This window comes from Rattus norvegicus, chromosome 2 (assembly GCF_036323735.1).
Source record: "Rattus norvegicus strain BN/NHsdMcwi chromosome 2, GRCr8, whole genome shotgun sequence".
NCBI lineage: Eukaryota > Metazoa > Chordata > Mammalia > Rodentia > Muridae > Rattus > Rattus norvegicus.
In genome coordinates, this window is record NC_086020.1 from 188,592,079 (window position 1) to 188,617,089 (window position 25,011).

At 48.9% G+C, this 25,011-nt stretch overlaps 1 protein-coding gene across 1 annotated transcript in view; it reads right to left on the reverse strand.

Moving 5' to 3' along the window:
- Window positions 1–3,621: 3,621 nt before the first annotated feature.
- The window catches only part of Phgdh (phosphoglycerate dehydrogenase), a 29,090-nt gene continuing 7,700 nt past the window's right edge, over window positions 3,622–25,011 (reverse strand). The window contains exons 3-12 of the mRNA NM_031620.2: window positions 24,716–24,781; window positions 21,920–21,974; window positions 21,723–21,821; window positions 11,086–11,218; window positions 10,501–10,649; window positions 9,438–9,590; window positions 6,763–6,895; window positions 5,709–5,839; window positions 4,585–4,822; window positions 3,622–3,871 (exon numbers count right to left, since the gene is read on the reverse strand). Coding sequence (NP_113808.1) covers window positions 3,717–3,871; window positions 4,585–4,822; window positions 5,709–5,839; window positions 6,763–6,895; window positions 9,438–9,590; window positions 10,501–10,649; window positions 11,086–11,218; window positions 21,723–21,821; window positions 21,920–21,974; window positions 24,716–24,781 — 1,312 coding nt within the window. The 3' untranslated portion in view covers window positions 3,622–3,716. The remainder of the gene's footprint in view (window positions 3,872–4,584; window positions 4,823–5,708; window positions 5,840–6,762; window positions 6,896–9,437; window positions 9,591–10,500; window positions 10,650–11,085; window positions 11,219–21,722; window positions 21,822–21,919; window positions 21,975–24,715; window positions 24,782–25,011) is intronic.

Below are 25,011 nucleotides of genomic sequence, written 5' to 3' on the forward strand. Positions count from 1 at the left end.
TGGTAGGAGAGAACCAGTTCCTGCAAGTGTCCTTTTGTTACCAAACTTGGGGTCACTATTTATACTATACGAAATCAAAGTTCAGCCACCTGTCCCCAAGAAGCCACCTGTGCACTTTAGCATGCATGTGCTCTATCCCTCAATAAAATGCATTTTAAAACCTTGTCAAGGTGCTATTTAAATGAATGACTGCTGTCACCACAGCAACCGAAGGACCAACCTCAGCTTACAAGTAGAACACGCCACACATCAACTGTCCCCACATCACACACACACACACACACACACACACACACACACACACACACACACACAGATCTCTTGCTGTTTTCCTCATCAGCCTTTATAAGGCCCGAGGAGGTCTTCCTTTGGCCACTCTGGGATACTCTGCATTCACACTGTCTAGGAGTTAGCATTTGAAGCTAGTTCTATAAAGCCATTCCAACACTTGCCCTGACTCACAGTCAATATACTTGAGAGCGAAAAGTCACTCTAAAAGTTAAAGGGAATGGATGCCACAAGGTAGAATATCACAAATGGCACTGACTGGGGGCAAACACCTTTCTCACCTCACAAAATCTACCCAAAGTAATTCCCCAGACACTAGCATCCTCTGCTCAAATTACTTCTTCCGTAGGTCCAGGAGAGTCTTTATAGCATGGTTAGCACACCCACAAGACTGCTGTTACTGGGTCCATCGTGGCCACATAAGGAGAGGTACGTGACACAGTTCCTGCCCCCGGGGCATCACCAGGGCGTTGATCCCATAACCCCCACATGTGCTGGTGGTCGGTGTTGCTCCAAAGTTGATGTCATCTCTACTACTCTACTTTGAATCTTTCTTTCTGGGGAACATCCCCCATTACTCAGAGTTAATCACGCCATAGTAAATGAAACAGATGCAGTTTTCAGGAACAAGGAATGGAGATGGTCATGAGGCTGTGGAGGACGAGGAACAGGCTGTCCACTTGGCCTTTAGGGCATGGGAAAGGATCTAGACAGCATAACCACAAGGGCCAAGAAAGCCTACAGGGTCCTTTGTAAATGTAGTTCATTGCCAGACTTGGCCTTGATTTTGGAATTGTGAGGAGACACAGGCTGGCTCAATGACTGCTTCACTGATTAGCCAGGATGAACTTGGAGACATCAAGGATAGACAGAGCGATCTCAGGAGGAAAGGTATGGATAGAGAAAGTAGGAATTCCTATACAGTTTAGGAATCAATAGTATTAGAAGGAGAGTACATGAGGTTATGGAATTGCTAGGATAAGGAAATGAAGATTAAAGAATTAAAAGATGTAGAACCATAGAGAACGTTTTATTTGTTTTTCTAACTGATTGAGGCATTGGAGATAACAATGCCAGGAAAGTTATTAGAGAGAGCTAAACTGCTTTACTGTTTTACTTACATAAATTCAAAACTCTCTAAGGAATCATTTTGATTCTAGTTAGGAGTTGGTCATTTTTACATGGAAGCAGTTACTAAAGACTGCTGTCTGCTGTAACAGAGAACTGCAAGAGCTGTGCCAGAACAGGCTGCGTAAACCTGAGGAAATGTGCATTCCTTTGTGCTCATTCTGCTCTGAGGAAACGGGCCAGGACTATTGATCCGGGACTCACAGTTATGTAAATCACTGATCAAAGCCTTGCTGATGGAGCGTCAGTAAATAAAAGACAATGTTCAGCCTCTCTCTGGTTATTAAACTTAAGCTGAAGTTGAACAAAGAATACTGAGAATTTCCAGGGAATAGACAGACCACCTGAACTAGCTAGCAGCTTGGATCTACTGCTGACTCTGAGTCATTATTGAATCAGCACTGTCCCCATTCCTGCCTTTCTCAGGACCCTCTTCACATTGAGTATGGACCTTGTCAGGTGTAGGAGGTGCCCACTTTGAATTCTTCGAAAGCAAGTAATTCTTGATCAAGTGCGGCTAACTGGAGAGCATTCCTTAGAATGAGTGATACCTGAGGTTTAATATCTTCTGATTGGAGATGGTGGTGGTTAATTCTGCCTTTTTAGTTTGTGGGGATGTTACATGACTGGCCTAGGGCCACTACTATAAAGAAATGCCCCTATATTTTCCCACGTGGCTCTCATCTATGAAAGTATTTCCAAGTCAGCCCAGTGGGGCTTTTGGATTTGTCCCAACACCTTAGCATGCACTGTGCTTTGTGAGGAAATGGAAGCCATTTTTACCTGGATGTTTAAGATCACACATCACCCACCCTGGCCTGTTTTCCAGCTATGGGTGTGACCTCAGTAGAGGTCACATGAGCATAGCTTATTCTTTCTCATATGAGAACGGGTGGTCGGTCATTAGGATCCCCAGCAGAGACTGGACCTCACTGGAGTGTGCAGAGGGCTGCCTGCATGTTCTGAGAAGCCAATGTGCACACACATCACCCACCCTCTCTCGTATTGACTGAGGTCTCACTGCTGCACCTCGATGCACCAAGGTATAACCTTGCTCCCAAGTTATTCCTGATTGGTTAATAAAGATCTCTACAGCCAATAGCTGGGCAGAAAAGAGATAGCTGGGTTCCCTGGCTTGGCACCAGGGGGGACCACGAGGAGAGAAGGGAAAAGGTGGACAGTGGGAAGACACCATGGGTTGAAAGTCAAGAAAGCAAGGCCATGAAGGCTGGCCAATTGGAGTTAGGAGCAGCCCAGATGAAACATAGTTATACCTTGCAGTTATCGATAGGAAAGTAGATTCTAATAGCATAGAGGGTAGATATCCGTCCCGCTCTAGTGCTGACATAGGCTTATTGTAAATAATAAAAGTCGTGTGTCTTTTATCTGGGAACTACTCCAAGGAGGGGTAGAAGCCCACAGTCAAGAGTAAGTATTTTCAACAATAATCCCTCGTATAAGAACCAGCAGAGCTCAAGGTCACACCACTGTGTTCCAGTTCACCCCCTCTGCTTCTAGGCCCATTGCTTTCAAGGTCTGCTACAGCAAGGTCAGAATCAGCTGGACTGAGACAGGAGCAGGCCTAGCGCCAGCAGGCAGGCTGGGAGTGAAGTCTTCCCCACTACTGGGGCTAGGAGCTCTCAACAGATGGCTATTCATATGGAGTTCATTCTGCCACCGTCTGAGAAGGTCCTGTAAAACACCGGCCAACTCCTGCTAAGCTTGCAGGCGTAGCTGAAGGCCACACTGATCTTCACCTTGCAAAGTCTGACTAAAGTGACTTCCTAGACATCAACATCATCTGCTCAAATTGCTTTCTCCCCGACCCAGAACGTCTACACTGCTGCAGCATACGACCTGTGTGTTTAGCCACACCCAGGAGACTTCTGGTACCGGAAGACACACTTGGAAGTCTCTGAAAGAAAAGCACCAGCCAGGGCCCGGCCTGCACTGTGCTGGGTTTTACTCTTTAATGTGCACTCCTAACATGAGAGAGCTCTGAAATACAAGCTATGTTCCTGTGAAAACTCCTCTAGATAACCTCAGAACGGAAGGGAGGAGCTATCTTCAGGGCGCCCACATGCTGAGGTACTATGCAAACCCCAACCTTCCTTTACATACCCTGATGGTCAGATGCCAAACCCTTGAGGCAGCCTGTGGGCGCCCTCTGCTGGCTTTTTGGGATAATGACCGTACAGACACCCATGTGGAGTTAGATTCTTTACTAGATATTAGTTCAGGTCACAGTGAGCGGGTTTCCTCAGAAGAGCCTGAGGGGCTGGGACCGCTGAGCCCCTGGGTCAGAAGCAGAACTGGAAAGCCTCAGAAACATGCTGCTTCCATGCGTCCAGGCTGGGCAGTAGGGAGGAGAGGCCCATGACGTGCCAAGTGTCTCCGTCAGACACCTTGGAGGTCTGGTAGGACAGCAGCTGTACCCCCGCCTCTGCCAGTAGGCCTGGGAGGAAAGGAAAGCCTTGGTTAGCATGGCGCTTGAGTGAAGGGGTGAGAGGGCAGGGTCCAGAACACGGAGAAGTCAGGTTTCCGCGACCAAAGCTGCATGGGGGAGGGAGAGAGGAGAGGGGGAGGGGGCAGGAGCTTAAATGGCAAGACAGGTGACTTTCCTCTACACAGACTCTTCTCAGCACCACCTAAGCATTAGGAAAGTCAGAGGGAAGAAAGCAAGAAAAGCCGAGAACTTCTCTCTGGGCAGCTGTCAAAGATGGTGAGATAAGACCACTCCCCCCACCTCCCAAAGTCTGGGGACACACCCTCCACCAAGACCCAGAACCCCCAGCAGCTTAGGTCCCAGGAGACTGGGGCCACACCACAGAAGAGGTGCTCTGACACACTTTCCTGTGGCTAAGCTGGCCACTAGGACCTATGGAAAGCCAGTCCATTTAGGAATCTCCCGGGATATAGTGTATGGGAACATAGCAAACTTGTTCCATGGCTGGGATAGTGGGCACTCTGCCCACCTCCGTCTATACAGCTGTGATCTCAGATAAGCCACTTTCCCCGCCTCAGTTCCTAATGTTGTAGGAACAGTTCAGAAAGACCTTCTGTGAGGAACATATAGAAATATCCCAGGCAGAAAAAGGTCCAAAGGAAGCATCTCTCTACCGTCCAATTCCAGGGAAGACCACCTCAATTCCCTGGCCAGCCTCTCACCGATCATAGTGGGCAGCATGACAGGGTCGGAGGGCTGAGCCCGGAACAGGAGCAGGGGCTGGCCCCTGCGTAGAGGCACCTCTGGCCTGAAGACAGCTCCGTTGAGCATCTGCAACATTGGTGTGGTGCCCTGGACCAAGCCCACAGCTTGGTAGGGGGCACCTGCCAAGGCCACAGTCAGGAGGCATTCCCCGATGCCCTGCTCTCCTGGGACACCAGGACTGTGGGAGGTGGTGACCTGCAGAGAAACGACAGATACAGTCGGACTCTCTCCCCTCAGCCTCATCACCCGTGTGCGTGTGCGTGTGCGTGTGCGTGTGCGTGGTCTAGCCTGGCCCACCAGTTCAGTGGGGCTAGGGACAAATGGCATGAACATTATGCTCCTGGACATTAGCTTTTCTAGACAGTCAACATGGCCCATAAAGGGAGGGCCAGGGGTCTGCTTGGCTGGCCAGGAAGGGTAAGAAGTGAGGAGCAAGTCGGACAAGGACCAGGCACTGGGTAGCTAAGCAGCCTGGCCCCTTCTGCTCTAGCTTCTTACTCAGTGGCCTGACTAGGGTGCAGGAAAGGAGGGAAGTGGGGTTGTAGTGGGAGAACTCTGTTCTTACAGCTTCAGCCAGTTTCAACTGCCCGAGACCTAGACTTTGATCCAAAAGGGGAATGAGAGGAAGCCCCTGACAGGAAGCTGAGGTGGTAGAGGAGCTAACCCAGGGTTTAGAAGCATCTCCTAGCTCCACACAGATGCAGCCCTGCTCAGCCGTTTTTCCTCAGTTGTGAAATGCAGCCCCGCCCCCTCATTTCAGAACATTTTGGCACTATACACTCAGTATTTCTTGAGTATGAGCTCACCCTGAAATGCTCAGACATAGGCTCTTCCCCTTTAGAGATGAAGGAATTAAGGCTAGCCGTCACCAGTAGGCAGGGTGGACGGCGAGAAGCAAGCCGGAGTGAAATTGAACAGGCTTCTAAGATGTGGGGTGGAGTGAGGCATTGGGGACTTAGTAGCAGGAGGATCAGGAGTTCAAGGACAACCTGGGTTCTAAGAGAATGTCTTTAAAAAAAAATTAAAGAAAAGGGGGACAGGAGAGCTGTGCTCAGAGTAAATAAAGAGGGGGCACACGCACATTGAGGCCAGCCTCTTTCACCAGTAGCTTAGCGTTCACCAAGTTCACATCTGCCTGTTTTGATGCTTCTCTCAGAAGGCCGACAATGACCGCAGGGCTCAGGCAGGTCCCAGCATTCTTCAGAGATGTTCCTGGAGGCACAGAGAAGAGCTGCCCTGAAGATGACTGTTCACTAGGTACCACAGGAGGGGGCAGGGCATCACAGGCACTTCACTCTCAGCTACAATGCCCTTGTTGCCTTGGGAACCCTCACTGCATGCCAGACTGGTCACTGTGACTGCTTCCCATTACTGAAAGCCAGCTGGGACAGATCTGGGTCCAAGCCCAGAAACTGAGGGAGCTTTAACCATTTGGAGAAACTCCACTCCAAAACGCAGACCAACTCAACTGACCACTATGGCCTGCCTGTCTTCCCAGAAGATACTTGGAAAACTGTGTGATGCCGAGTGGCCGGAACTCAAGATCCTTGCAAGCACTCAGAGAGGTGCCACTGAAGTAACTACGTGCCCACAGCCCCCTGGCATGCTTCCTTAGGGTCTGGGTCCTCAGGCCAGTGGACATGGCACCTCCTGGCTCTGCCTGTCCCAGGGTTTGGGGTTTACCTGTCCTGCCCAACTTGACATTTTCTCCCCAAGTGTCAGGTGCCAAATAGGTGGTGGGGGGAGATAGCCCTGTACAGGGTGAAGGGACCACCCAACCCATCTGCTGAATGGTGGACCCACTACCAAGAAAGCAGAGTTGAATGCAATTACAGGTCAGAATCAGATCCAAATAATTTTGCTAGCTAGTTTAGATTCTCTTTACAGATTCCAATGTCTTCTATGGGAAACACGTGTATCCTAAAGCATTGTATAAATGTGACAAATAAGTTTTCCCAGGGAATTTATATCCCACTTACACCATAGTGGGTGAGTTACACCCAGAGTAGGGTCCAAGTCCCCTGAATCTGCCACTAGATCTGCAATGAGCATTGGACACACCCAGCAGAGATAAGTCCATGTACCCTGGTAGTGCCCCTAACTCATGCGTTGGTCCTGGTCAGAACTAGGCTCACCTTGTGTCACCACCTGGATGGTCCCTTTAGGGGAGCCAGCCCAGGCGTGCATCAGTGTGCCCAATGCTTCTGCCAGACCAATCCAAGGCTTGGTGTGTGGAGAGAAGGCACTGGTAAGAGCCTGGGCGTTTACCTGCAGAAAGAGGGGAAGTAAATTAGGGCACACCTGCTCGAATGAACAACTGAATCAATGTTGTGTGGCCAAGAGTCAGCTTGGCATAGGGAGGCAACTAAGGTGGTGGATGACATGTCCACCAACCATCAAACAGGGAGCAGAGACTTGTCCCTGTAGGTGAGAAGAACTGCAGAGCCCAAGGGGACACAGAAAGCTTCAACTACGCTACACGGCGAGAACAGGGGTAAGAAGCCTTGCCTCCTTCATTGAGCAGCACAGGTACTGGTACTCTGTGGGAGATTGGCTTCTTGTGTGATGGAGAGCCGTCTGGACAGCTCAGTAGTGGTAGGGAGGCAGGGGGCGCTTCTTGGGGATGCTGATATAATTTGCCTTTTTCTGCTTCTGCTTTGAGACAGGGTCTCACTCCACAGTCTGGCCTGGTGAAACTCCAGCCTTACCTAACTCCCCAGTGCTAGGGTTAGAAGAGGGAGCCACCACATCTGAATCATTTTATTTTCTATTTCGATGACTTTAAGTGAACACTGAACACTACGCACGGTTACCGTGACTTATAAACATATCCAGGCAGCTCTGATTATACTATATTATGCTTCAAACATCCACCAATGCCAAGTATGTTGAGGCATGCTTGGGAATTGAGCATCCAGGGCAAGTAGAATGGCCCTGGGCATTCCTAGTAGAGTCTCAGGGCATACACCTCTCTCCCCTCCCAGGGACCCCTAATAACAGAGCTTCCTTGTTCCGAGGTAGAATTCCTACTCCTTTTTTGTGGTTGCAGATGCTCTAGGGCTCCCAGTCAGGTGTTAACAATTTCTTTGAGGCTGTATAGAAAGAATCCATCCAAGAAGGATCTAATTAGGAACCCAGGTTCTAAATCTGGGTATGATGGCTCAGTCATGTGATCTTGAGCAGTAAGGAGAACAAGGTGGGAGGTTCTCTCTGTGTCCCAGGCCAGCTGTAGATACAGAGTAAACCCTGTCTCTAAACACAAGCCAAATCCCCACCCCACAGGCAACAAACAAGAACTGGGGCCTGAGGAAGAAAATCAAATAAGTGGCTATGAGATGAGAGAAAAACAAAACTTCTAGTCTTGTTTTAAGTTATCACCAGACGAGCTACTTTAAAAAGCTACAGGAGGCAAAGGACGGTGGGGCGGACTCAGACAGTGCAGATGTGCTTAGCTTAGAAACCAGCACGGCTCGCTTTTGTCCAGTGGGTAGGGCCTACAGAGCCCAGCCTGGGGATGTGCTCTCTGACTGTATGTCTGTGAAGTAAAAGGATGTGCAGTGGTCTGGAAAATAAATAGGAAGATGCCAGGGCAGAGTCAGGTGCCTCTGGACACCAGCCTGGTCCAATGCTCATCTATGCTATGGTCGGAGAACTGACGAAGATGCAGGAATAACTGAGAGATGTCCTCTTGTAATAGAAATCATCTCTTTCCAAAGGCTATCAGCAGGGTGGGGTGGATTGTTTGATTTTTATTGTGACTAAGAGAGTTCGTATTTTACGTAAGATGGTAACACTCTGTCTTTGTACTCCATGGAGCTTTCGTGAAGAAGTTCCTGTCAGAAAGTCATGGGATCTCACCACCACCTCAGGGCAGGTAACTAACTCGAAGGGTTCCCAGGGAGAACATAGAAGCCTGCCTTTGAAAAAGCTCTCCCTGGGAAGAAGAGTCAAGCTCTATCAGGTTGCCCAAAATGGGGGGCGGGGAGGGGGAGCATTCATTAGCAGGACATCATCAGCCGAGGCAGACTTCATTCAGACGTCCAATCTCTGGTTGGACAACTCAGTCAGGAGCCCAGTCAAGGTGGCCTGCTCACAAACTCACTGGGAAGCCAGATGAACAGGAAACTGTGCTCTGGTCTCAAGGAACCAACAGTGTGTGGAGGAGAAAGAGGATGGGCATGCCATCCAGTCACCACAGGCTCTCATACCACAACTGGCCCGCCCTCAAGGAGGCCCCTAATCACAGACCAAATGGCATCCTGTCTTGAGACAGAGAACTGAGCTGTCTAAATGGAGGGCTGAGTGAAACCTGACTGAGAACACGATGCTAAGAATGCCCAGTACACACCCGCTTCCCCCACACTCTTTCTCTCTCTCTCCCTCTCTCCTTCCCTCTCCCCCTCTCTCTCTCTCCCTCTCTCCCTCTCTCTCTCTCTCTCTCTCTCTCTCACACACACACACACACACACACACACACTGGGCCTTGCTCCGTCACCCTAGCAACACCTCCCCATTCCCAAGGCATGTGGACAACAAAGGAGCCTTTTTCTCTGGTGGCTGAGCCTGGGAAGGGTCACAATGTCTGCAGCAAGTCTACAATATAACAGCTCGGAACCTGACTCCCAGCTCCAAGGTCTTAGCTATCAAGACTACAGAAAGGCTGCTCTGTCCACCTCTCCCAAGGGCCAACACAAGTATAGGTTCCAACTCTTCAGTTCCCAGGGCTGAGCCTGTCCACCCCTAGCTGCTGTGTCTGTGTCTTTTCTCTCTATCCAGATTCCAGGCCCCAGTCTCATGTCGACATACTTACAACCCCTGTTAGAGATTTCCCCTTCACCATGTCCACAAACTGGACTGCGATTTCCTCCCCACAGCGGCTCTGGGCCTCCTTGGTGCTGGCGCCCAGGTGGGGACAGCTGATGACGTTCTCGTGGTCCACTAAGGCCCGGTCCCGTGGTGGCTCCTGCCCAGAGAGATATCTCTAAGTTGGTTTTGAACTGGTTATACCTTCTGCTGTTGCTCCCACTGAACTTTGAGAATTGCAACCATGTGGCTCCCAGAAGACAGTGCAAAGATATTGACAGCAGAAGATGCTGCTGCATTATTAGGAAGACGGTCCTACACAGTGGAGCTTGTGACACAGAGAGAGAACCAGAAACACAAACCAAAACACTGTGCACCCTTGGCTGGGAATATCGTGTTGTGCCAGTGACTTGCCATGGCCTCATTACTAGATCCCACATTCAAGCCAAGGTCCATGCTCTTTCCCCTGGGGCCATACCAAGGAACCAGGATGCTAAGATAACACCTCTGAGGAGGGGGGGCCAACAGGCCTGGTGGAAGTGTACACTCAGCACTCTGTATGCTGAGGCTGAACCTTTGAACATGTTGGGAGAAGAGTATACTCTGGGGACTTTGGGAGAATACTGTCATCATTCCTGGGCTTCTGAGCCTCCCTGGGAAGGGAAGAGGAAAAGAGGGATGCTAATGGGTAGCAGGCAGGCCATCTCCTTGGCCGTTTGGCTGACTTAAGTCAAGTATCAGGAGAGACATACTAACTCCCTGTTTCCATGTCTGAAGCTCCTAGTCTAGTCCTCTGTCCTCTCCAAGATATCAATATAGCAACTGCCTGACCAGGAATGGGTACTATTTAATGGTTTAACCATGAAGGGGAACTATTTAGGACGCTAGTTTTGCAGAAGACAGCACAGTAGAAAGGCCTCTTCAAAACTACAGGTGTGTTCTTTGAGCACAGCTTTCTCCGTGCCAGAGACAATGAGCTCCTGTCCTTCAAGATGGCGTACTTTCTTACCGAGGCCTCTCTGCTCCTCACTTTTCCCCTCTGACCTGACACAAAAGCTGCAAGCACTTACTTCTGTAAACACATCCAGTGCAGCACCAGCACACTGACCAGACTGCAGGGCACGGAGCAGGGCACCTTCATCCACAATGCCTCCTCGAGCACAGTTCACCACCCGCACGCCTTTCTTGCACTGGGCAAAGGTGCTGTCATTGAGCAAGCCTGGAAGCAAGAGGAGACATTGCCTATTATAGTGGCTCCTGACCCCCTCACTTAGCACAGGACCCCAGTTAATTCACATCTCCCCAGAGGCCTCTTTCTGCTGGATAGCAGCTACCTTATTTTCTCTTCTGTCTTCCTAGATGTTCTGGGAGAACAGACCTTGTACTGGATGTGGGTTAGATTCAAGAAGTTTCAAAGATGATGGTGCTTTGAGTGGGTCCAAGAATCAAATGCCCTGCAGTGTTCCATGAAGCCTCTACCCGAGATGCCAGTTGTATTATTTTATTTAGATACTTGTGCTTTTTCGGTGAGCTTACCCCTCCTCCATTTGAGCAAGGACTTGTGACAAAGTGTCACCACGCTCAGCAGGCCCCAGGCAGCTCACTCCCTACACTTGCTTGATGGTGTCTGGAGAAAACTCATACTGAGAGCCTACCTGTAGTGGAGGGCAGGAGCGGGGTATGGACAGTGATGAAATCACAGAGAGGCCAGATCTCCTCTAGCGGCAGCTGCTGAACACCAAAGGAGGCAGCGACTTCTGGAGAAATGATGGGGTCATAGCCTACAGTCTGGTCAGAAGAGAAGGGAGAGGCATCTTAATACTAACTTCATTATTATCAGTAACTGCACCATTAGTAACTGATGCCACTCTAAGCCTAACTGAATTCCCCTAGTGTACTTCTCAGAACAATACAGTGTGCTTGGGGCTACTCTCCTGACGGCTGTAGGTCAGTGGAAGGAGGCTTGCAGAACCAGGAGGGAGCACAGCCAGAGCAAAGGGAAGGCTGCCTGTCACTAAGCTCCAAAGCCTCAAGCAGATACAGGAACAGCTCAGGTGTGGCTGGACCAAGTGGATCTTGGAATCCCTGAGACAGGAGCACTGGTGAGAGAGAGCACTCCCATGGGGAACATGATACTCCAGGAAGCAGAAGACAGGCTGGTAAATGACGCTTTAAAGCCCAGGACAGACTTGAGAGAGGATAGCATCTGTGGGATCAGAAGGGAAACCAAGATGTGCCATTAGAAAGAAGGGTGCGATACTAGGTAGGGCTGGCGTCACCAGGTGGAAGAGCCCTCTCTCTGGATTTGGTTTAGTGAGGCTTAAAATGTCCCTGGTTTTAAAATAACCTAGATTACACAATATGCAGAGCTTAAAGTCTCTCAACTCATACTGAAGTTCCAGTGACCAAGGGCAAATTTTTTAATGTGGCATGTCAGTCTCATGAAACTGGTTCAGTGTCATCACCTGTCAGAGGTGAAAAATGGGGAGTGGGCGGGGCAAAGTGCAGATGCTCACAGCTGACTAAGGCAAGCAGAGAACAGCAATTCTATGTAAATGTAACATTTACCCTGCCTGGTGCTTTGTTGTTACTTTTTGTCTTAAAGCCGAGGCTTGCCTTACCGTTGAAATCCTCCTGCCTCAGCCTTTGAAGTACTAGGATTACACACCTGTGCTACCAGGCCTGGCTGTGAGGCTTTCATCTAACTCATACCCCGTGGGTTAGGTATTACTTCCCTAGACTAGTGGGGGTGAGGTAGGGTGGGGGAGAGGCAGTGGTTAATACTTCATACTCTGGCCTCACGGCCTGCTCTTCTAGTGCCTGTGCTCCTTCCTGGAGGGCAGAAAGATGGAATAACAACCGGGCAGGTCAGCATGGGGGCAATCACGGGAGAGGGCAGCATTGTCCAACAGGGACAATTGTCTCCTCTCGACTCAGCCAAGAGGGGATGGAGAATCCATGATGCACGCACGCGCGCGCACACACACATACACACTCACTCACACACTCACATTCTCTCACGCACACAAACACACACTCACACACAAACACACACACTCACATTCTCTCATGCACACAAACACACACACTCACTCACACACTCACATTCTCTCTCACGCACACAAACACACTCACTCACTCACACACTCACATTCTCTCACGCACACAAACACACACACACTCACACACACACTCACATTCTCTCATGCACACAAACACACACACTCACTCACACACATTCTCTCACGCACACAAACACACACACTCACTCACTCACACACACAAACGCACACACTCACTCACAAACACATACTCACTCTCACACACACATACACTCACACACACACAAACACACACACTCACTCACACAAACACATTCTCTCTCTCATGCACACAAACACACTCACTTACTCACACACTCACATTCTCTCACGCACACAAACACACACACTCACTCACTCACACACACAAACGCACACACTCACTCACTCACACACATACTCACTCTCACACACACATACACTCACACACACACAAACACACACACTCACTCTCACACACATACACCCACACACACTCACACACAAACACACACACACTCACTCTCACACTCACATTCTCTCACACACACAAACACACACACACTCACTCACACACACAAACACACACTCACTCACACACTCACATTCTCTCACACACACAGTCACTCACTCACACACTCACATTCTCTCACGCACACACTCACTCACAAACACACATACTCACTCTCACACACACATACACTCACAAACACACACATACACACATTCTCTTTCTCACACACACACACACACTCACACACACACACTCACACTCTCACACATGCAAACACACACACTCACACACACACAAACACACTCATACTCTCTCACACACAGATACTCATACACACACATACTCATACACACACACATACACACATTCTCTCTCTCTCTCTCTCTCTCTCTCTCACACACACACACACACACACACACACACACACACACGCCCCTTACAAGAACAAAGTGGGATGAGATGAAACCCAGCATTGGAGACAATCTCAAGGAAGAATCCTCAGGAAGAGACTTGACCTCAGTTACATGATCCCCAACAAGCAGCCAGGCAGATGCAGAAGGCAAGCAGGTGGAGTTTATAATAACAAAGACCTAAGCACCATTGCCTGATCTACCCAGGAGGCCTCCCTACCAAGCTCAGCTTTTGTTATGGGTTCTAACTGTGGAGAAAGGAGTACAGGAACCATAAGTCACAAAGGCCTTGATGTCCTTGGAAAGGAAGGGTATAGTCCATTAGGGCAGGAATTGCCCACTGCAACCAAGGGATGTGGCTGGAGTCAGGAGTCAGGCTACTCTAGATGCATGAGGACCCTGACACAAAGAGCTATGAGAGAGATGACCTCTACCACCCACTGCTCTAGCATTCACTAACGTAAATATATTCCAAGAGAAACAAACTCCCCTTAACCCTTTAAGGATGTTAACAGTGGTCTCAGGCGTAAGTAAGAACAGGGCCTCATCCTCAAGCAGTCACTACCCTTGCAGAGGAGTGGTCCCATCCCCTTCCTGTGCATCTATGTAGAGATTATCTTGCATAGTGTATGGATGCTTCACCTGTCAATTAAAAGCCATGGCCTATGACTTAGGCAAGAAATAGAGGTGGGCTTTCAGAGCAGAGCCTAGCTATATGGTCAAGGTATTTGCAAATATAATTTGAGTCTGAGTCTTATTTCTGGGAGGCAGAACCTGGATAGAACTTCAACACTTGTCGTCCTCTACTATATGGTGTGAGAATCACTTAAAATTAGGGACTATAAATCCTCATTTACAATAACACAAAGACTTCTTTTTACACATAGAGTTTCTAGGGAAGAAAGAATGCTAATGGTTATGAATGAGTTAATACTTTGGGGCCGCATTTTACATCATTAGCCTTGTTCATAAATAAAGTCAAGGAGCTCCCTGCCCCCATCCCAGCCACCAGTGAAGTCTAGAGAAAAGGGCACTGCCTCTTGTGGCCCCGTAAGGACCCCAGCACAGAGCACGAAGGGCTTGTGGGTTTGGAGGGCCTATTCAGACGTTACCATTCTCTGATGGAGCCTGCTCATTTCTGTACTGAGAAGGAAATGCTCACTGGGGAGAGATAGAATCCTTGGCCTCATCCTCACAATTTGTCTTTGTCTGCTGCTGCCAACGCTGACGAGAACAAAGGCCCTGTTCATTCTAATTCAGATGTATTTGCCTTCTCATATGCAGCGAGGAGTGGAAAAGAACACCAGAGATCACAAAGCCATGTGTGACTGAGGAGCTCCCGGTGGTCTGTTCCACTCTTGGCAACCAAGGCAGAGATCCGGGCTGACAGCCAGGCCCACTGTCCCTGCTGTGTCAGCAGGTACCTGGGGTTGGAGGGAGGGGGCTGGGAAAGGAGAGGCCAGAGAGCAGGGCCTCAGCTTCTTCCTCACAGAGAGATAAGAGAGGAAGAGTTTTCCTGGCATTGATCCAGCTGGGAGAAGCCTGGCTTCTGAGCTTCGCTAGTGATAACCAGGGCACAGAGGAGCAGAACTGGGCTGGAGTTCTCACACTAGGGGACTGCGCTGACAAAGGCGGACAGAATAACATCAGGGTGACAGGCCTGCCTGGCTCCTACATGCCCACAAAAGGCTCAGATGTCATAGTGTACAGAAGCTAGGGGGCGTGCTGGATTTTGGGGGTTTTTTGGGGGGGGGATTTGTTTGTTTTTGGTCAACTTGACACAAACCCAGAGACATCTGGAAAGAGGGAATTTTTATTTACATTTCAAATGTTATCCCCTCTCCCAGTTTCCCATCTATTATTCCCCTTCCCCTTCTTCTATAAGGGTATTTCCCCTCATCAACCAACCCCCTCCCTGCCTCCCTGCCCTGACATTCCCCTACACTGGGGAGTCCAGCCTTGGCAGGACCAAGGGCTTCTCCTCCCATTGGCGTCCAACAAGGCCATCCTCTGCTACATATGCAGCTTGAGCCATGGGTCTGTCCATGGTCTCTTTGAATGGTGGTTTAGTCCCTGGGAGCTCTGGTTGGTTGGAAATGTTGTTCTTATGGAGTCACAAGCCCCTTCAGCTCCTTCAATCCTTTCTCTAACTCCTCCAATGGGGACCCCGTTCTCAGTTCAATGGTTTGCTGCTAGCATTTGCCTTGGAAAGAGAGGATCTTAACAGAGAGAAATCCCTTCATAAGATTGGTCTTAGGCAAGACTGTGGAATATTGTCTTGATTAATGACTGCTTTGGGAGAGGCCGGTTCCCTGTGGTGTACCCCCCTGGGCAGGTGGTCCTGGGTGGTGTAAGAAAGTAGCATGAGCAAGCCGGTAAGCTGCACGTCTGTGTTGCCTCCGCATCCGTTCCTGCCTTGGGGTCCTGCTTCCAGGCTCCCGCCCTGTCTTGCCTGTTAAATGGAATGCCTGCCAGTCAAGCTGCTTTGGGGCATGGTGCTTCCTCAGAGCAGTAGAAAGGTAACTATGACAAGTTTCCTCAACGGTCCCAGTGCCACCTTGCTGGTGTTACAGAAGGCAGAGCTGGGAGATTCCCCTTCTAGATCCAGGGCTCTGCTGGCTCAACAGAACATGGAGAAATGAGGCCTTGAAGTTTAAGGGGGCTCCAAGGCAGAGCTGGTCGAAACATGTCTTTCCCCTTCCTCAGAGCTGTGTTTTGAGCATCAGAACTCCTTCTGCCACCTCAATGGATTTTACACACAAACTTAACAAGATGTCACCTCAAGACTGCTTAGGTGAAAGCCCAAAGTCCTCCCCCAGTTCTCCCTAACCCCTCCTCCACCCTCAGCTCTCCCCAATCCCTCCTCACTCCTGCCTGTGTCTATCCCCCTGCACCTTGGCTGAACCTGGGGTTTGGGATGAAGGTCGCTGTTGCGGGGCAGTTAAGGATTCTGGGTGCCGGGGGTGGTGAGATGGTTTGGTGGCTAAGGCTGCTCGCTGCCAAGGCAGACCACCCCAGCACCCACATGGTGGAGAGACAGAACCAATTCCCTCAGGCTATCCTCTAACTTCTACACACATGACACGTACACACTCATCTGCACACACAATTTAAAAAATGTAAACATTTGAAATAAAATGGTAATTTTTTTCTGGGATAAGAGTTGCCTAAGCTAAAAAGTGCCTGCTATTTTCTTGGCTGAGCGGTGGACGCTTAGGGATTTAATGTGGGTCAGGTGTGGAAACAGTGTGACCCCGGAAGCCAGGACACCCTGAGTGAAGTAAGAACTCTTACTTCTGGTCTGTGTTTTAAGCCTGTCCATGACCTTGCTGTGAGCCTCAGTTTCCCCTGAACATGGCAACTGACACAGCAGACTTTAGGAAACAGGCTGGCCAGGAAAGACCAGTGACAGCCAGGGCCTCAGGTGCTGAGGTCAAGATTCATCACAACCCTGGTCACAAAGACATAACCAAGAGATGCTGATGGGCTCCCTTTGGGTCACTGGTAAGGAAGCACAGGGCTCAGTTCCAAGCTGGCTTGGACCTGGTCACACATCCTAAGGGATATCCCAGCACGAACAAGTTGTGTCAATAACTAATGGAATGTTATTTAGCAACACAGTGAGGAAAAGCCCCAGGTAACAGCAGAGTGGAATCCATTCCTCTAACGCTGCTAAAGTCATGTTGTCTTTTTCACCAGACACAACACGATTAGCCACGATTCCGTGGTTTTGCAAAGATTCCCCCCACTCCCTCCAAATGTTTCAAAAGCCAAACCTGTCTAGTTGCTTTTTTGAGCCCCACACAGACAGTGGGATATAGTCTAGCTACACTTCTTGTCAGGATGACGAGTCAGCCACTCCAGCCTTTCCATGCCGGCAAGGACTTAATTCTTTATACTTGAGGCAGGATCTCAGTATGCAGCCCGGGCTAACCTCGAATTCTTGACCCTCCCTCAGTTTCCTGAATGACAGGCGTGCTCCACATAGTCTAATTCTAATTCCCTCTCCTTGCTTTCTGGCATCCACAAATAGTATTTGGTACAGGGTATCAGAGGGTGGACAGGGCAGAGCTTTGAGTCATCATGAACGGCTTTCCTCCCTCGTGATAGGGTTCCTATTTGGACCTTACACTAATCTCTCTAACAGTGCTAACAGGCCCAGGGGATGCCGTTTATTCCTGTGGGAATTAGGGAAGGGCCTTTGCTGAAATCTCAATGTCTATCACTGCTGGAATGGCCAATAAAAAACCAGTCATCCATGCCAGAGCATTCCACACGCAAGTTCAAAAACATAGTAGGTCCAGTTACATCTTTACCTTAACACCATATGCAACACTGTCTTGCACAGGTCTGCAACCTTCTCTGGGTTAGTGCATTCTATGCACATGCAGAGAACGCAGTCTGTGTGCCAAAGCAGTGCTACTAAGAGGAGGCTCATGCAGGGAGGCTGATTCAGGAGACACCATCATTTATTACTTAGTTAAAACATTAGGTTGGGCATCCTGGAACATGTCTGGAATCTGAGCGTTTAGAAGTCAAGGAAAGGGGTTGGGGACTTAGCTCAGTGGTTAGAGCGCTGGCCTAGGAAGCACAAGGCCGTGGGTTCGGTCCCCAGCTCCGGAAAAAAGAACCAAAAAAAAAAAAAAAAAAAAAAAAAAGAAGTCAAGGAAAAAGGGTTACAAGCTCCAGGCTATCCTGGGTAACTTGGCCAGACCCCATCTCAAGACAAAACGATAAGAGGGACTGATGATGTAGTTCAGTGGTCTAGTGACTCATCAGTTTGTGTGAGGCTTTGGGTTCAAAACCCAGCAGCCCAAAACAAACCAAACAACCAAACTCCCACATTAAAAAAGTCTAAAGGTAAAGAGATACTTGTAAATCCCCATGTTCCACCAGACTCGTTATTATTTTTAAAGGGAACAAGACTAGTTTGAAAATGAGCTTAGTAAGAATTAATCATAAAGCTAGTAAGAGAGCTCAGAAGGCACTTACTACCAAGAGGACGACATGAGTTTGATCCTGGACCACACAATGGAAGGAGAGAACCAAGTCTCACAATGTGTCTGACCTCCATACGCGTGCACTCCTGTGCACACACATAAACGTAATGTATTTCTTAATGTGATCATTGTTTCCTAATCTAGATACTTACAACTATGTGGTCTTATTGTCCTTGGCTTCAAGGACACCGGGAGGAGCTTGGAGAATCTCTGTATCCCAAGATAACATTCACTAAAACCCAAGAGCATCACAGGGTCATCAGCTGAGCGGGAGATCGCCGAAGGGGCTTGGCAGGGGAGGGCAGTATAAGCCATGTTGTAGGAGGTCACAAAGAATGTTTCAAAACCAAGATTAGTTGGAGTGACAGAAAGTAGCCCCAAGTAAAGGTAACAATACCCTCAGAACCCTGGTAGTTTTTAAACATGGCTATGTATGGCTGGGACTCCTATCATCCCAGGACTCGGGAGGTTGAGGCAGGAGGATTATAAATTTGAGACTAGCCCAAACTACATTGTTAAACTTTATCCTATAAGCATGCTGCGTACGACATACTCAAAGCTAGAGAGCAGCACTGAGATGAACAGGCTCTAGACATCTCTCTGACACAAACACGCCTGAGAACTACCTATCACTTCTTGACATTGATGCTGAAGGCCCCACATGGCCCAGGCCTGTAGGTAGGGAAGCAGTAGGGTAGCACCAGGTGGCTGGCAGGCTTCCCTCTCACCACCTTTACTCTGGAAACAAAATGGGGCTCTTTGGCTGGATTCGGTAACTGCCAAGGTCTCCCGGTGTTCAAAAGCTAGGAGAATCTGGGTATTGATACCACAAGGACAACGGGAACCATGGGGTGATTGGGAGCCTTACTCTCTGTCCCAGGCCAATGTACACCAATGAAATGCTCAGCTGAATCGGTTCATGTACTTAGGATTGCATAAGCACGGGCCTTAGCTTTTAGATCAGAACTCATCCTGGGAGGATCTGATTATTGTCAAAACGATTTTCTTAATATGTTCAACTAAGGCTTTCCGGGTGCTGTGTGACCATAATCCCTGTAATTCCCTCAACAAAAGCATTAAATATGGAATGTCCACTGGCATCCACTCAACTAACTTCAGCTCTCATCGCAGACAAGCACTGGTCACACTCATCTAGCATCCAGGCAGAGTTGGAAAAGAGAGAGTTGAAGTGACTTCTGAGGCAGGTATGAAGCTGCCTAGTAATTTCCCATATCAGGGCATGCAAACAGACATGTATTTTAAAGGAAGGATCTTGTTACATAACCCAGGCTGGGTTTGAACTCATAAACCACCTGCCAAAGTCTCCCAAATACTGAGATTATAAGCATGCGACCCTATGCCCATCCATCAGCCCCTTTCAGCTTTGCTGGGATAGTGAGGGAATCAGGGAAGGCAGAAAGCATTTCTGTTTAAAAATTACCGGAGAGAGTAGACACAGAGTAACTTAGAGGCCCTCATAACACCACAAAAATGGAGGTTTGTCAAAACGGCAACCAACAGATTGGGAAAAGATCTTTACCTATCCTACAACAGATAGAGGCCTTATATCCAAAATATACAAAGAACTCAAGAAGTTAGACCACAGGGAGTCAAATAACCCTATTAAAAAACAGGATTCAGAGCTAAACAAAGAATTCACAGCTGAGGAATGCCAAATGGCCGAGAAACACCTAAAGAAATGTTCAACATCTTTAGTCATAAGGGAAATGCAAATCAAAACAACCCTGAGATTTCACCTCACACCAGTGAGAATGGCTAAGATCAAAAACTCAGGTGACAGCAAATGCTGGCGAGGATGCGGAGAAAGAGGAACACTCCTCCATTGTTGGTGGGATTGCAGACTGGTACAACCATTCTGGAAATCAGTCTGGAGGTTCCTCAGAAAATTGGACATTGAACTGTCTGAGGATCCAGCTATACCTCTCTTGGGCATATACCCAAAAGATGCCCCAACATATAACAAAGACACGTGCTCCACTATGTTCATCGCAGCCTTATTTATAATAGCCAGAAGCTGGAAAGAACCCAGATGCCCTTCGACAGAGGAATGGATACAGAAAATGTGGTGCATCTACACAATGGAATATTACTCAGCTATCAAAAACAATGACTTTATGAAATTCGTAGGCAAATGGATGGAACTGGAAAATATCATCCTGAGTGAGGTAACCCAATCACAGAAAAACACACATGGTATGCACTCATTGGGCTATTAGCCCAAATGCTTGAATTACCCTAGATGCATAGAACACATGAAACTCAAGACGGATGATCAAAATGTGAATGCTTCACTCCTTCTTTAAAAGGGGGAACAAGAATACCCTTGGCAGGGAATAGAGAAGCAAAGATTAAAACAGAGACAGAAGGAACACCCATTCAGAGCCTGCCCCACATGTGGCCCATACATATACAGCCACCCAATTAGACAAGATGGATGAAGCAAAGAAGTGCAGACCGACAGGAGCCGGATGTAGATCTCTCCTGAGAGACACAGCCAGAATACAGCAAATACAGAGGCGAATGCCAGCAGCAAACCACTGAACTGAGAATAGGACCCCCGTTGAAGGAATCAGAGAAAGAACTGGAAGAGCTTGAAGGGGCTCGAGACCCCTTATGAACAACAATGCCAAGCAACTAGAGCTTCCAGGGACTAAGCCACTACCTAAAGACTATACATGGACTGACCGTGGACTCTGACCTCATAGGTAGCAATGAATATCCTAGTAAGAACACCAGTGGAAGGGGAAGCCCTGGGTCCTGCTAAGACTGAACCCCCAGTGAACTAGATTGTTGGGGGGAGGGCGGCAATGGGGGAAGGATGGGGAGGGGAATACCCATAAAGAAGGGGAGGGGGAGGGACTAGGGGGATGTTTGCCCGGAAACCGGGAAAGGGAATAACATTCGAAATGTAAATAAGAAATACTCAAGTTAGTTTTTAAAAAAAAGTAATCAATATATCTAAAAAGTAATAAAATAATGAAGTTATTTAATTATTAAAAAAAAAATGGAGGTCTGTCACAGAAGAACATTTGCTGGCCCCATGAGACTCTGGGAGTTGAGGGTCCCGCGTCAAGTATTCTCAGCTTTTGTGTTCAAATGTCTTAATGAAAGGATCAAAGTTCCTTTTCTCTCTGACTTTACTGCCTACTTAATAAGAGGCTCTAGAGATCCACACAGGACAAAGCCCTCAGCTTCTCCCATGCCTACCCATCTCTTCCAATACTGCTTCAGAAAGAGCCATGCCCACAGTGTCCGGAAACCTCTTACCTTCATTCCAAAGGCCTGCATTCGGGCGGCCACCTCTCTTCCAATTCTGCCCAGGCCAAGAATTCCCAGTGTCTTCCCGTTCAGCTCTGTCCCCATGAACTGCAACCGCAAAGGTGAAAGGCAAAGATGACCAAGTCAGGACCAAGAGCGGGGGTTGGGCATTGAGCCCGCATGGGTGAGGCAAGGGAACAGCTCACCTTCTTCCGGTCCCATTTGCCATCTTTCATCGAAGCCGTCGCCTGGGGGATCTGCCTGCAAGAACAGGGCAGGTTCAGTGGGTCGCCCTACAGCCCAGGAAGAAGGTACGAAGAGAGCTCACCACAGTCGCCATCTATCCCCGCCATTTTCCTGGGAGCCACACTCACTCAGGTACAGGGCCACCGTGTGCAAGGTAAGCATGGGACAGCAAGAACATTGGTAAGGCACAACTTGGGAACTACAGGACATCTGTCTCTAGGATGATGCCCCAGGAGGCTAGTGATGTGCCTCCACTTCTGAGGTACCAAGGAGACTGAGTGGGGTTCACAAGTTTTCTCTTAGAAACAGTTGCCAGCCTCCCAAAGCTTACAGGGACAGATGCTTCCTACACTCCTGTTTGGTTCCTCTTCCAGACCCCTCTTGATGACTTCTCTTGTTATCAAAGGGCAGCTGATTTAACCTTCCTTCTAAACCCCCAAGAGAGCTAATCTGAGGCAGGTGGGTACCACAACAATACAACCCAGACCTTTCCACTCAGCCCTGCATGAACTTAATACTTCCGACACGTCCACCACCTGTCCTACCTATTTCTGGCCCACACTCGCCCACACACCACAGACCGTCTCTTTCTATCCTATGCAAGTCTGAGTTGCCAATTTTGTCTTCTGGATCAAACAGAGAGGCAGTTAGGCCAAAGTTAGGACTAGAGGTAAGACACACACTGTAGGACATGGCACCAAGACCACCTCTGGGAACCTTGAAGAGCTGAGGAATGGTTTGTGCTGCACACCTTCTCCATGCTGGACTCTGAGAAGAGCTCAGGTCTATACCACTTATCTCCTGAATGAAGGAGTTCATTCTTACATGCGTAGGCACTCAGGCTAAACCACTCACCCCAGGCCGGGGAGGGCTGCCTGAGGAGCAGAGCGCCCACTAGCGTTCTGAGTCAGGGACTTCCTTCCTAATAAGGTTCACACATAGTGGTCTATGCTCATCTCGGATGAGGGGTATCTTCTTCAAATTACAGCACTCTGCTTGCTCCTTTAGATAACTTGATCCTGGCATTGGAGGGAAACGTCCTCATTCTCAAACCTTTTCTTCACCCTCAGGGGTGGGAGAATCAGAAAGCTGTGTTGAGGGAGACTTTATTAACTCTGACAGGCAAATGTCCCACTGAATTCAACAGCACAAGTTACATAGGGTACGGGGTTTGTACAGTCCTCCCAGGACACCACGGGGAGCCTTTTAGCTGAGGCTGCTCTGCTGCATGTGCTGTGCTCTCCCTCCTCCCCCCCTTCCCTCACTGACCAGTGCAACGTCTGCACTGCTACGCAGGAATCTTGGGAGAAGGTAGAACAAAGGTTAACTCCTCCAGCAGAAGGGAGAAGATAGGAAAGAGACAACTTTTAAATCACATCAGGTTTCAGGCCCCAGGCAAGAGTGCTGGCTGTCTGGATCTTCGAAAAGCATTCAGAACAGCTTCAGCTCCTCTTTTATTAGAAAGCCTGTATTATAGAGATACAAAAAAAAATGCCTACTTAGTGTGTCATGTCTGCCAAGCAACTGCCTGGCTTGTCCGGATGCGTTTATCTTATGTATTACGTGCTCCATCCACTTGGTCATTAGACTGTCCCCAAGGAGACTCACCTATCCCAGAACCCTGCCAGAAGAGCTCCCAATAGTTAGAAATCCACAGGTAGGCATGTGGATGATAGAGAAGTTTACTCCATGCATTACAATACAGGCCCAGGGGTAGATCTCAACCTTCCGAATGCTGCAACCCTTCATAGTTCAGTTCATGTTGTGCGAACCTCTAACCACAAAATTTTTGTTGCTACTTCATAACTGTAATTGTGCTACTGTTATGAATTGGACTGCAAATATTTTTTGAGATAGAGATGTGTCAAAGGGGGTCGCCTCCCACAAGTTGAGAATTGCTGGCCTAGAAGGGTAGTGTCAGGTGGACACTGGGGACCATGGCCCAGATGCCCCAACCAGAATCAAGGGTTAAAACAGAACATCTCAATGCTTAACAATTTAGCAGAGGGACCTGGACATACATGGTACTTGAGGTTCTAGGGTTCAGAGAGCATCCTCAGAGGTTTGGGGACCAGCAAAGGCACAGCGCCCAGTGGGTGTGAGGAGTGGTAGTGTGTAGGAGAGGGTGTGTACACTCTGTGAGCTTGCTGTTACCATCTGTGATGGTTTGTATATGCTTGGCCCAAGGAGTGGCACTATTAGGAGGTGTGGCCTTGTTGGAGTAGGTGTGGCCTTGTTAGAGTAGGTGTGGTCTAGTTGGAGTAGGTGTGGCCTTGTTGGAGTAGGTATATCTCTGTGGGCAAGGGCTTAAGACCCTCAAACTAGCTACATGGATGTGAGTCTTCCACTGGCAGCCTTCAGATGAAGATGTAGAACTCTCAGCTCCTCCTGCACCATGCCTGCCTGCATGCTGCCCCGCTCCCACCTTGATGATAATGGACTGAATCTCTGAACCTGTAAGCCAGCCCCAATTAAATGTTGTCCTTTATAAGACTTGCCCTGGCCATGGTGTCTGTGCACAGCAGTAAAACCCGAACTAAGACACCCTCCCATGCAAATAAACACTAAGACACCATCCACCCTCCCACGCAAATTTCCAAGCCACCAGAGAAGGAACATTGTGTCTGTGTGCTTAACACCCTGCAGAACTCCAGACAGAGGCACCTATACCTCTTTTCTAGGTCTGTTTGCTTGCCAAGTGGTAATCATTGACCTACCGGAATGTGGCTGGCTCTTCTGAGAAGTCAGGGACTTACCTGGCCAGGCACATGAGCATCCCACAGGTGAGTTCCGCAGCACTGAGGCTATTTCCATTGGGGGTGCTAAAGATGCAGAAGAAGAGATGTCAGTGTGCCCAGGCATACCCGGTACTCTCTACACTTCCAGTCCCATGCTCCCATTTTGGCTTCTCTGACGCTCCGCTGTCCTAAGAACCAGGCTACCATGACCTCCCATTCCAAGGCAGAGGGCCTCGCTCAGGCAGGCACAAGGCAGGGAAGTACCTGATGGACGGACGGATGGAGGGGTGGCTTGACCCAGTTCTCTTTCATTT